General features: G+C 40.3%; 1 protein-coding gene across 5 annotated transcripts in view; it reads left to right on the top strand.

Moving 5' to 3' along the window:
* The window catches only part of COL4A5 (collagen type IV alpha 5 chain), a 203,281-nt gene extending 191,609 nt beyond the window's left edge, over positions 1–11,672 (top strand). For all 5 annotated transcript variants that reach the window (XM_040323904.1, XM_040323901.1, XM_040323903.1 and 2 more), the window contains 3 exons: positions 1,467–1,581; positions 7,719–7,891; positions 10,439–11,672. In XM_040323904.1, the coding sequence (XP_040179838.1) occupies positions 1,467–1,581; positions 7,719–7,891; positions 10,439–10,520 (370 nt within the window). In that variant the 3' untranslated portion in view covers positions 10,521–11,672. The remainder of the gene's footprint in view (positions 1–1,466; positions 1,582–7,718; positions 7,892–10,438) is intronic.
* Positions 11,673–12,944: the final 1,272 nt, after the last annotated feature.

Genomic DNA, 12,944 nt, shown 5'->3' with positions numbered 1-12,944 from the left:
CCACTCTATCCAAAACCAAAGAAAAGGTTTTCGGTTTCAAATACACATACGGTATATACTCAACTACGGTATATTCCATACGCTTCACCTGCTTTATATCACAGTGTGACACCTTTGCAGTGGCTTCTGTAGCATTGTGGAGACAGGAAAATCAATAAAGATATCTCACAAGTGTATGAAGTATAATAAGCAAGCACTTAATTTAAAGATCTACACAACACTGAAATATCAGTTTTGGGAAGAGAAAGGGTTCCCCTAAAGTAATATACAATTCTTAAGACATGCCAGCTAAATGTACATGCACATGTACAATTTTAGCGCTATCACTGTGGTTAAGCATACATAGTAATGTTCTTTTTTGTATAAAAAGCACGTAGCCAGTGTAAAGAACATAAAACAGAAAATAATGTCTGTTATGTGATCGGAACCACTTTGAAGGACATGCAGTACTCAAACTGCACCAAGCTGGCAGGACAAGGGATTGTTATTAGTCCTATGTAGTCCTATAGTAGAATAACTGCACTGGTAGCTGTGATATTTGTAGTGAATGTATTAGGACTACTAAATAGAAAAAAATATAAGTGGTCATCTATGTACACAATTGTAGCCAAGAAGTAAAACATCCAGTCTGGGAAAGATCTTGGCAGTGATTCATTTTGGCACCAGAATTGTGTATTGGAAAAATACCCCTTGGCTTTAGACTCAAATCGAGCATATTGCTTTATTTTAGTCACCTTTGTCAGCATATGGGTAAATCACTGATGCATATGAATTGTTTGGCCTATGATCCAGCCATCCATATGACGTGGAGATTAAGTACTGCCATCCAAGGATAGCTACAGTAAAGATCTTGTAACATAAAACAAGCATGTTTTCTAGTTGTGCAAAATGCATTGCTGAGTCCAGGAGTTCCACAAAGTCAGTGTAATTTGGCAATGAAATTAGGTTGTTGCCATTTCTTCTTCAAGATTTTAACCAGTTCATGCCCACACTATAGCTGAAAGACGGCTACAACACGACTCTCTCATTCTGGGAGGGCATCCATGGACGTCCTCCCAGAACCCTGCCCTCCGCGTGCCCCTGTGGCACGCATCCGGGGCGCTCTGGGATTGTTGTGTCCTTAGGACACAGCTGATCACAAATCAGGGTAATCACAGTGGCCCTTTACCATGTGTGTCCGATCACAGCTGATCACATGTAAACAAACTTGCTGGTTATCGCCATTATTTTCTTCATGCAGTAACCAGCAAGTGTAACTGCGGAAATCTACAGAGAATATCAGTGCAGCCCCATCAGTGCCAATCGGTGTCTACAGCTGAGGCACATTGTGAAAAAAGGCAACAAGTACATGTATATTTTCAGTATCAAAGTGTGAGCAGTCCATTATACTTTAACCATCTGTAGAATGCTGCTGAATGAGATTATTTTCTGTATGATTTCACACTCACCTAGGTTTTCTGTTACAGGTGCACTGTTTGTGAAGCTCCTGCCATGGTGATTGCCATTCACAGCCAAACCATTCAGATTCCTCCCTGTCCTCAAGGGTGGTCCTCTCTCTGGATTGGCTATTCATTCATGATGGTATGTTGTAAACACTTTTGTAAACACTTTTTCTTTTAATTGTGTCTCATCCAGTTTGAAGTGTTACTTGTATTGTGATTATTGTGATATGTAAATATGTTGCTAAATTTCAGACTTAAAGTTGTTGTAAACCCTTACATACACCCAGGGAAGAGGATGGCCCGAGGTGATACACAGAAATTAAACAAACTCTCCTACATATGTTGTACATGTCTAGTTGCAGCCTCTCTTCTCTACAGCTGTTCAAATGGCTGAATTTATAAAGCTTATCTGAACTCTGAACTTACACTCTGCAGAGCTCAGTGAGAGCTGATTGGAGGGAAGAGACACACCCTCCATCCACACAGCTCACAAAAACAGTTGAGGCTGTCAATTAGCTGGAGATCCCTCGCCTACGACATTTTTACTCTTATGCCGCGTACACAGGACCGTTTTTAATGTCATGGAAAAAAACAACGTTTTTCTCAACGTGATTCTTGTCAAGCCTGCCTTGCATAAACACGATCGTGAAATAAAAAAGCTTTCGCAAAGCGCGGTGACGTACAACACGTACGACAGCACTATAAAGGGGAAGTTCCATTCGGATGGCTTTGGGCTGCTTTTGCTGATTTCGTGTTAGTAAAAGTTTGGTAAGAGATGATTCACGCTTTTTAGTCTGTTACCGCTTGACGAATGTTTGTAATGTCTCCATTACAAACGCTAGTTTTACCAGAACGAGTGCTCCCCTCTCATAACTTGCTTCTGTTTTTTTTCCTGTCGTTAAAGCCTACACACGACTGTTTTTCACGACGTGAAAAACAACGAGAAAAATTAGAGCATGTACTAAATTTTTAATGGCCACTTTTCACGTTGAGAAAAATGCTCTGGAGCCTACACACGATCGTTTTTAATGACCAGTTAAAAAAAATGGCATTGTTCTCGTCATGCTAAACAGGTCCATGGCATTGTTCTCGTCATGCTATACATGTCCATGGCTGTGGTATGCCAGCAATTGAGCCCTTTCCCCCAAAGATTACTTAGTGGTATGCCCACTGTGGGTGATGAAGCCAGGATAGACTCGCATCTCCTGTATTCTGACTAAAAGAGGTCATCTGCCATGGGGAGTAAAGGGCTTGCACCCTTTAAAGCCACGTACACACGATCAGTCCATCCGATGAGAACGGATTGATGGACCGTTTTCATCGGTTAACCGATGAAGCTGACTGATGGTCCTGTCGCGCCTACACACCATCGGTTAAAAAAACGATCGTGTCAGAACGCGGTGACGTAAAAAACAACGACGTGCTGAAAAAAAGAAAGTTCAATGCTTCCAAGCATGCGTCGACTTGATTCTGAGCATGCGTGGATTTTTAACCGATGGTTGTGCCTACTAACGATCATTTTTTTCCCATCGGTTAAATTTAAAGCAAGTTGGCTTTTTTTTAACCGATGGTTAAATAACCTATGGGGCCCACACGCGATCGGTTTTGACCGATGAAAACGGTCCATCAGACCATTGTCCTCTGTTTAACCTATCGTGTGTACGAGGCCTAAGTCTACCCCAGTGTGCTGGGGCTCAAGTTAGTCTTGATGGAGTGCAAGTTGCGACATTTTGCATGGAGTGTTCCAGTCATATTTGAGAGTTGCTGGCTATTTAAATTTGGAGCCATTTTTTCTATGCAGTGTTTCCTTCTCTGGACACTCATTCTTTCAGTCGTCAGCAGTGACCAAAGCTCCCTCTATAATAGAGTACAGTGATCCCTGGATGCCTACAGCGCCTGGCACAGAATGCTAAATCCTTCAGTCTCCACAGCAGCAGCGGTCCTCTCTGAAGACACTTTACACTGCACATGGAAGATCACAAGTGCAAGGTTAAGGGTTCAGATAGTTTTGCTAACCCAGACCTATCACATGGCTTTGGGAAAAGGGTGGTCATTCTATCTCTAGTTGCCCCTGTCTGGATATTAATTACCGGCCTTCTTATGGGTACTCCACTGGCCCTTCAGTCACTCATACTTCCCCCTACATATCAAGGGAGAAATCTTATGCCACAATTTTTCATGGGCTGATATTCAATCCTATTAGAGGCCTTAGATAACAGGGGTTCTGAGTGAGTCTTCTCTCCTATGTAAATTTCAGACTTTGCCCTGGCTGCAGACACTATGCCTGAAGAGGGGGTGATCTCAGATCTGCTTGGGCTCTTTCACACTGGTGGCTGTGGGGCAGTAAAAACAGACGGCTGAACTGCAGTTTTATCGTCCCCTAGCCACCCACCAGAATTCTAACATTACAGCCTAACAGGGCTGTAAACATGCATTTTTAACCTGGGGGCAGAGCTTGGTGGGCAGCACACCTATCAAACTTGCCCTTTCAGATTAATGGGGCCTCATTGCAACCGCAAGCAAAATGATTGGCTTACAGTAGCAGCGTGGTCCTGCAATACAAAAATGCCACGGCTATTAAAAAAAATTAATCTGGAGGCATCAGAAGAGACTTCTGAACACCACTGCTATATTGCTCTTTGAAAAGCGATTTATGGCAGGACACTTTTCAGAGTTAGTAAGCATTACCACCATTATGAAAAAGCCCTTTCTTCGACTTGACTGAAATTTCATTTAAGTTTAAGGATACCACTGAAACTGTACACTCCTGTTTAACATTATATCAGCCAGAGTCTGCTCATCTCCAGTAAATTTTCCAGTCAACTCACTCTTAAGCCCCATACACACTATCAGTTTTCCTGATGGTTTTCTCTTCAGGTTTACCAAAACCATCTAATATGAGGTCAAACCTTAAGCGTTTCAATTTGAATGCAATCAGGCAGGTCCTTGTACTACATGGTTTTGGTAAACCTGAAGAGAAAACCAGCAGGAAAACTGATAGTGTGTATGGGGCTTAAGACCTTTCCTGTATGGTGACTGGTCTCATCCTGAGATGCTAATTGTGCCTCCAAAACATTTTGTTCAGTAATATCCTAGGAAGAAGAGCTTCCCACAAAAATGGGTGGTCCAGAGTTTCATTTCCAGGGGCTACAAACTGGAGTTTTGCACTCTGCCTCCTACCTACTTCAAAATGGCCATTCCTCCCACAAAAATGGGTGGTTCTTCTCACTGCTGTTCAGCAGGTTTTCACACTGGGGGGGGGGGGGGTATTGACCCTGTCCTAAGTGGGGAAAGATTTCATGGTTTATACTAAAAACTGTTTACAGTTTCCAAGCCAAATGGAGGAGTTTGACCCATTCTAGATCTGAAAATTCTCCACTTGCGGGTTCAAATGTTCTACATGGAATTGGCCATGTCAGCCATTGCCTCCCTCCTTTTGGGGAAAAGTCTGGCTTCAGTAGACAGCCAGGATGCTTACTTTCACATTCCCATCTTTTCTCCTCATCAATGCTACCTGTGGGATTGATTTAATAAAACTGGAAAATGCAAAATCTGGTGCAGCTGTGCATTGTAGCCAATCAGCTTCTAACTTCAGCTTATTCAATTGATCTTTGACAAAAAAAGAAACTGAAAGCCGATTGGTTTCTATGCAGAGCTGCATCAGATTTTGTACCAGTTTTAGTAAATCAGCCCCTGTGTGTCTTGCATTGCATTTCCAATTTTTCACCCTTCCTTTTGGCCTATTTACAGCCCCCTTAGGGGGCTTACCAAGGTGCTTGCCCCAGTCCTTTCTCTGCTTTGTTCCCAGAGGATACTTGTGGGTTATCTGGACGGTCTCCTGCTAAGAGGATCAGTCCTCCCTTTCCTGGTTAGCTAGTGTCCAGCAGATAGTACACACTTTTAAAAACTTTGATTAGATCTTAAACCCTTGGAAGTCGTTGCTGGAACCCACTCACCAATTAGGGTACCTGGGCCTGACATGGAATAAGTCCCTGCCCAAGACTTTTTGCCTTTTGTGCAAAATTCTGTCCTGTCGTTTTCAAGTCTGGGCTGTTCATTCTCAGGATTGCCCCTTGTTTTATGTTCCTACGAGGTTCTTGGACCTGATAGTAGCCTCTTTCAAAGCAGTGCGATATGTCCAGTTCTACTCCAGAGTGTTATAACTCAGACCAAAAAACTGAGAAAGAACAGGCTTTTGAAACATGAAAAAATGATGTATAAAATTCGAAATTTTTACTTATTTGTACAAACATGATATATATAAAAATATATTTTAAGATCCCATAATGCTGTATAAAACACAGCTTTCTATAAAGCCCTAACAGCAATAGACCCCTTTATTGAGATTTTCCTGACTGTCACTGCCTAGAAAATAATTGAGTCCTTGATTCGTACCTGTCTAATTGTATAGTACTTTAAGGGAGTACAGTAAGCTCAATATCACCCAACAATGGTGCAACTCAAACAGACTCAGACAGGTCCTTAGGCTGCACCTTGTGTCAGACCTACAAAGGCTAGACTCTTTTTGACATGTTGGATTTCTATTATTCATGGTGCTGTAGTCAGGTAAACCCTTTCCTCCAAAGATGTGGAAGGTTCTTCTCACAATGGATGCCAGTCTGTCCAGCTAGGGAGTCCTAGTTGCCCTCTTGGTACAAGGGTCTTTATTGTTGACGGATGCTTAACTTCCCAGCAACATCCTGGAACTCAGGCTGATTTGGTTGTCTTTTCATTGCTGGACCCATCAGTTGTAAGGTCACCCATCAGGAATCCAGTCAGACAATGCCACAAATGTGGGCCACATCTACCAGCAAGGAGGCACCCGAGACTCCAATCAAAAGAAAGCAGAAGTGTTATTTTTAACGGGGAAAAAAATCGTTTTTAGTATCACTTTAATGACTTGGCTGTTGAAGCTCAGGTCCTAGGGAACATTGGTTTATGAGATTCAGTTATCCCTGAAGCTGACTTCTCAGAAAGTCTTCCATCACACATGGAAAGCCTATCTTGTGTGTTGCAAGGCTAAGGCCTCATACACACGACCGAGTTTCTGGGCAAAAACCAGCAAGAAACTTGCTGGGAGATATTTTTTTGCAGAGGAAACCGGTCCTGTGTACATTTTCGTTGAGGAAACTGTTGAGAAACTCGGCGAGCCATAAAGAGAGCATGTTCTCTATTTCCTTGACGGGAATGGAGAAAATTGGCTTGTCGAGTTCCTAACAAGGAACTCGACGAGGAAAACGATGTTTCGCCCATCGAGTTTCTCTGTCGTGTGTACGAGGCTTCAGAAGTTCCATTTTAGGAAGTACGCACACATCCTGTCCTTTCTATAGTCTGACCTAAATCAACTAGTCTTGAGTACCATCTGCAGACATTCCATTTTAGAGACCATTGACCTCTTCCAGCTAATGTACAGGGTGTCACACACATCTCTCTTCCTATAGTTTCTTACTGTTTGTTGAAGTACAGCACAGGACACAGGTCCCTCTTTTCTGTTCTTATGATCCCCCTATTGCTTGCAACATAACTGAGGCTAGCTCAGAGGGGTTATAGAGGGGGATGTTCCCACAGCTTTTTCATTTTGCCAGTGTGCAGTCATTTGAAAGTACCGATGATTTAAGCCTGAGCCCCCATTAACAGTTACTACCAACTAACATGCTTTCTGATCATGTGATCATGATAGCTTTTACATGGTGATCATGTGACGTTTATTAGAAACATCTGCCACCTTAACTTGTCATTATACTTCTATCTGTGCATGCAGTGTTTTTAAAATAATAACTTTTTACATGTTTGTCTATTAGTCAACCAGTAATGAAAAATATTTCAGAGGATTATTCGTTGTACAAAATAAAAGCCTTATATGGCCTTAAAAACAATGTAAATGTATTACTTAGGTAGGCAGATGAGTTATACAATATTGTCCAATTAACTATTGTATACTGACACTGCTAAAATTTGGTTTTGGGCATCCATGCACCAATGGCCTCTGGTCATGATGGGTTAAAAGCCAGTTTAAACATGAATCCAAAATTAAAGCATTATTTAAAAATCACATTAAAAGAAAAATGTAAGTAACTGAAAAATTTGGTATATACTGTATACTGTATACATGCTATCACTGCTGTTTTTGGTGGAATAAAGCCATCTATGTGTCTGTGGCCTAAAGGAAGTCTAGTTATTTATCTACAGTTACTTGTACTGAATAAGTAGTGAATACATGCAGTTATTTTTTCATTAATTTCATTCATTTGTATCCGTTTTTATTCCCTGTCCTAGCATACAAGTGCAGGTTCAGAAGGCTCAGGACAAGCTTTAGCATCACCTGGATCATGTTTAGAGGAATTCCGCTCTGCTCCTTTCATTGAATGTCATGGCCGTGGTACTTGTAATTACTATGCTAACTCATACAGTTTCTGGCTGGCTACTGTGGACCTTTCTGAAATGTTTAGGTAAGTTAATTCCTTTAACATATTGTTACAGACTTAACTCTGGAAGTATAGACTGCTTCCCTTATTTATGTGATAGTTCTTGTTAACGGGGAGTGTGCTTATCAAGCACGGCTGAAATATGTCTTTTGCTAGGATATATTTAGTGGTCTGATGACTGATGGAGTAATATTCAGTAGCAGCAGTATATGTTCAGAAAGCACAGATACACATAATAAATGAAGTAGAAGCAGATAGATCCTTGCACAGCAGGTCTTAAGGAACAGCTTTCTCTTCAGAAAGGTGAACAGTGAGCAGTGCAGTTTTTGACATCACCAAATCAACTATCAATCAAAGGTAGTATTGTCTTAGATCACATATGTCAAACAAAACGCCCGCGGGTCGAATCTGGCCCACTAGGCATTGTCATGGAACATGGCAGAACTCCATTCCCACATCTCCGGCTCTCGCTCTCTGCTCCCTACTGTCACTTGTAAACACTGAAGCCTTCCCTAATGTAACAGATTCCTGCACGCACTCATGGCAGGGACAGCTCTCCAGAGAGAGAGAGATATCGATCTCCCTGCAATCAAGGGAGACAGAGCAGAGCAGCCTTCACAGGGAGGTACTGGAGCCAGGCCAGGTAGGAGAGAGAAGAAATGCAAGGAAGCTTTTGGGGGGTTGGATTTGGGGTTGTGCACTGTGCATAGCACACCTTTAACATCTGCACTATGTTTGTAGCGCACTCCTGAACCCTGCACTTTGTGTTTAAGGCATCCCTAAACCTTGCACTTTGTATGTAGCGCACTTCAAAACTCTGCACTCTGCACGCAGCGTAATCCTAAACTCTGTACGTAACGCACTCCTGAATCCTGCACTCTGTATCTAGAGCACCCCAGATACAACCGGCCCTTTGAAGCCAACCGTACTGCTGATGCAGCCCTCGATTAAGTTGAGTTTGGCATCCATGCCTTTGATGATATCACACTTCAGATGTACAGATATGAGACTTAGGCACAAGCATGCCTAGGAAAGTGCACTGCTGTTTTTAGGAGGAATTCAAGTTCTCTCTTTCTGAGATTTGGTGTTTACAAGTTAAAAACTGTTTTTTTTTGCTATAAAATTACTTAGAACCCCAAACTTTATATATATATTTTTTTTTCTAACACCCTAGAGAATAAAATGGTGGTGGTTGCAATACTTTCTGTCACACTGTATTTGCGCAGCGGTCTTACAAGCACACCTTTTTTGGGGAAAAAACACTTTTTTTAATGAAATAATAAGACATCAGTAAAGTTAGCCCAATTTTTTTTATATTGTGAAAGATGATGTTACGCCGAGTAATTTGATACCCAACGTGTCACGCTTCAAAGTTGTGCCCGCTCATGGAATTGCGACAGACTTTTACCCTTAAAGGGGTTTTAAAGGAATTTTTTTTCCCCTAAATAGCTTCCTTTACCTTAGTGCAGTCCTCCTTCACTTACCTCATCCTTCGATTTTGCTTTTAAATGTCCTTATTTCTTCTGAGAAATCCTCACTTCCTGTTCTTCTGTCTGTAACTACACACGTAATGCGAGGCTTTCTCCCTGGTGTGGAGAAAGCCTCTTGAGGGGGTGAGCAGGAGTGTCAGGACACCCACTAACACACAGCTCCTTTCTCTATCTGCAAAGTAGAGAGTGTCCTGACTTGCCTGCTCGCCCCCCCCCCTCAAGAGGCTTTCTCCACACCAGGGAGAAAGCCTTGCATTACTGTGTGTAGTTACAGACAGAAGAACAGGATGTGAGGATTTCTCAGAAGAAATAAAGACATTTAAAAGCAAAATCGAAGGATGAGGCAGGACCTCTTAAATATGAGATCTGGGGTCAAAGGCCCTTTAAGAGCTATGGGCGGATGTAATGTTTTGACGTCGCTTCCACCCTGCAATGATATGGAGACTTGTAGGGGCCATCTTCCCCTCACTCGTCTCCATACCAAGCCAGTAGAAGGATCCGATCACCTCCGCCACTACCAACGCCTCCAGTAAGCGGTGGAGGGCATCAGAGAGTGGGGGGGGGGACACTCCTCTCTCCTGCCACCCATAAAAGTGATCTTGCTGCAAATACACTGCATAGACCACGTTTATATTGAAGTGAACCGCCAGCTCTTGAAGAGGATACCAGGGTTATGGAAGCTAGCTGCTGCCATAACAACGATATTTCTGTTCAAAGTAGCGATGTAAAACAGCGGTCTGGAAGTGGTTAAGCATAATTCTTATGCAGGATTAAAACTTCTAGATGTTCCCTATAGAATTCACTTGTTGAGCTCAAGTCCACTTTAAAAATTACATTTTGATTGTGACCCCATAACACATGACTAAAAATGCAAGGGGCCATTTGATGACTGCCAAAATACACACCTCATCCACAAACTTTGTAAGAGTGGTTGGGGAGACGTAGACAGAAAATATTGATAATATGCAGTCTGATCAGTTGATGAATATTTTTATATTTTAAGTTTTCAAATGCAGCAGTGCTAAAAAGTGTTAACATATAAAATGTGTTTAACTGAAATTTTTCCCCCTCCCATTTCCAGTAAACCTCAGTCTGAAACACTTAAAGCTGGCGACTTGAGAACACGTATTAGTCGATGCCAAGTATGTATGAAGAGGACGTAACGTTTTGGAGAACTGGCTACCTGTGGAAGAAAGCTTAGGTCGGAATTGTCCCCTGTGACAATGGTGCTACTGTGTAGATAAAGTAAAAACCAGATACTGTTTTAAATAAATTCAAATGTACCTCACCAAAGTGCCATATTGAGGATTGTCTGGTGCATTTTGATGAACGGACTGAGAAAAAGATTAACCTCTGCTAAGAGAGAAACTTGAGTTTTCGCAAAGGATCACATGAAGTTTTTTTCCCAGTACCAAAATGGCACTTTTTTAATCAACTACACGAAGAAACGCACTGAGTATGTATAAAATAACGAGGCTGCAGTTTTGGAAAACATTTTTTTCATGGTGCTACTAACCCTTCCATACCCTGGGTTTCAAAATATAAAAAAATGCTAAGCTTATTTCTCTTTGTAAGTAATGAAATGTGTATATTGTGTAAAACACTTTTTTTTTTAGTTTGTCAATGAAATAATTAGGGAAAATACAAGTATAAAATCATTTTTTAGAATGTCACAAATTTGTATGAACCATCTTGATAATTCAGCAGTATTTTCAAGAATTATAACTTTCTAAGTCTTTTATATGAGAATACTACTGATTTTATAGCTTGCATTTTCCCCCCTTGTTCAATTTGGATTTTTAGCAATGTATGATAAGTATGTCTGTGGCCAATGCCGATTTGATTGTTTATACTGTCGCTGTGCAATTCCGTTTTATTTTTTTATTTTATTTTTACGTTTTGATTTTTTTGTACACTGAACACAAGATATAACTAGCCATATTCTTTATAGCATTTAAATAAGAGAAACACACAAAAGACTTACTTAATATGTTAGTTTAACTGTCAGAAGCAGCCTTTTCAGGAATCACCAAAGTATTTACACCTATTAAAAAGCATTGTCATGTATCTTGAATCGAGCGTGAATGAAATAAAGAGAGATTGGCTATATCAGTATTTTACTTCTGGTCTTTCTGTGAGAAGGATTTAAAAGCATTTCACTTCCCAAGGATATATAGGACTATTCAAAATTTTATTTGCAATAGTGTATACACTATTTTGTATAGATCCACTATGTTTAATAAAGATTATTTTTGCGCTTATATGTTATGTGACACAATAAAGATTTTGTTACATAGTATCGATAAACATCTGAACTGTTTTCAAAGTGTCTAACTTTTATTTAGCAGAGTTTATGCCAATGTCCTTTGTAAGCTTGTGAGCAGCTCAAAAATATAACAGAACTGTAATTTCAATGAGATAATATAAATTATGCAACTTTTACTCGGCTACATCCAAATGGGGAATGTTTAAAGTGGATCTAAACTCAAAAACAAATAATCCCATTTAATCTTTGAAGCGACTTTTATAAAAAAATAAATGAAAAAAATAAATAAATAAAAAACCCTAGAAAAGAACCATAATCTCCAGCATCCAACACACTTGCATCCCCGACTGTGCATGGTGATTCCACCCTCTGGCCACTATTTCACAGCTTTGTCTGTCAAACAGGCAAATATTAACCATTTTACCTCTCACACCCCCTATGGACCAAAGGAATGTTAACATTTCTGCTATCAACCTGTTTATTCAGCAATAACTTTATTTTATTTTTTTTTAACAAACAATGCCTTCTTTTCATGGTAAAATATTTTTAATATTATGATATTATATTATGATATTTTTATTGCAATCCTTTGACAAAAAAAAGTAACAAAGCTAAAATAATGCATTTTTTAACTAGTATTTAAAATTGTGTTACTGTAGATTAAAAGTATACATTTGTATTATATAATTTGTCTTGTTTAAAATGAAACAAAAAGTATTTGGTACTTTTTTAAATTTGACACAAAAAAATTAACAAAGTAAAAAACAAAAGTTTGAATATTAATGGTTAAAAAAACAAAAAAATCAGCAGGAAAATAATAGTTGAAGGGAAAGGAAAGCCGAATTAGGACACACAAAGGGTTATATGGGGTTTGAATAAAGACACATTTTATTTAGAAATTTTTTTTTTTTTTCCTTGTCAGGTTACGTTCAAAAGAGAAGAATGTGGATTATCAAACAAAAACAAAAAAACCTTATACTCACCTAGGTTGATGCAACATCAATTTGACTCTGCCATGAGAACTGAGCGATCAAATACTGCCGATCGCACAGTTCTCCCCTGTGCTCTGAGCAGAGAGTCGGGACTGTCAGTCGCAAGCTCTCTGCTCTGCCTTTCCAGAGCTCCCTGGAACACTGGGCTGGGGAAGGGAGGGAGCATTGCAGGTGAGAGGCTGAGCCAGATGCCGGTTCTGCCATCTGGGTGGATCCAAACTGTAGATTTGCAGATCGAAGCACATCATTCTTATCTGCAGATGAATGCAGTAGGTATAAAAGTAAAAATGTTACTCTATTTGACACAGCAACTCCCTGGCTTTTATATC

This window comes from Rana temporaria, chromosome 9 (assembly GCF_905171775.1).
Source record: "Rana temporaria chromosome 9, aRanTem1.1, whole genome shotgun sequence".
NCBI lineage: Eukaryota > Metazoa > Chordata > Amphibia > Anura > Ranidae > Rana > Rana temporaria.
The sequence above is the reverse complement of the archived record's forward strand: the minus strand, read 5'-3'. Positions and strand labels throughout refer to the sequence as shown.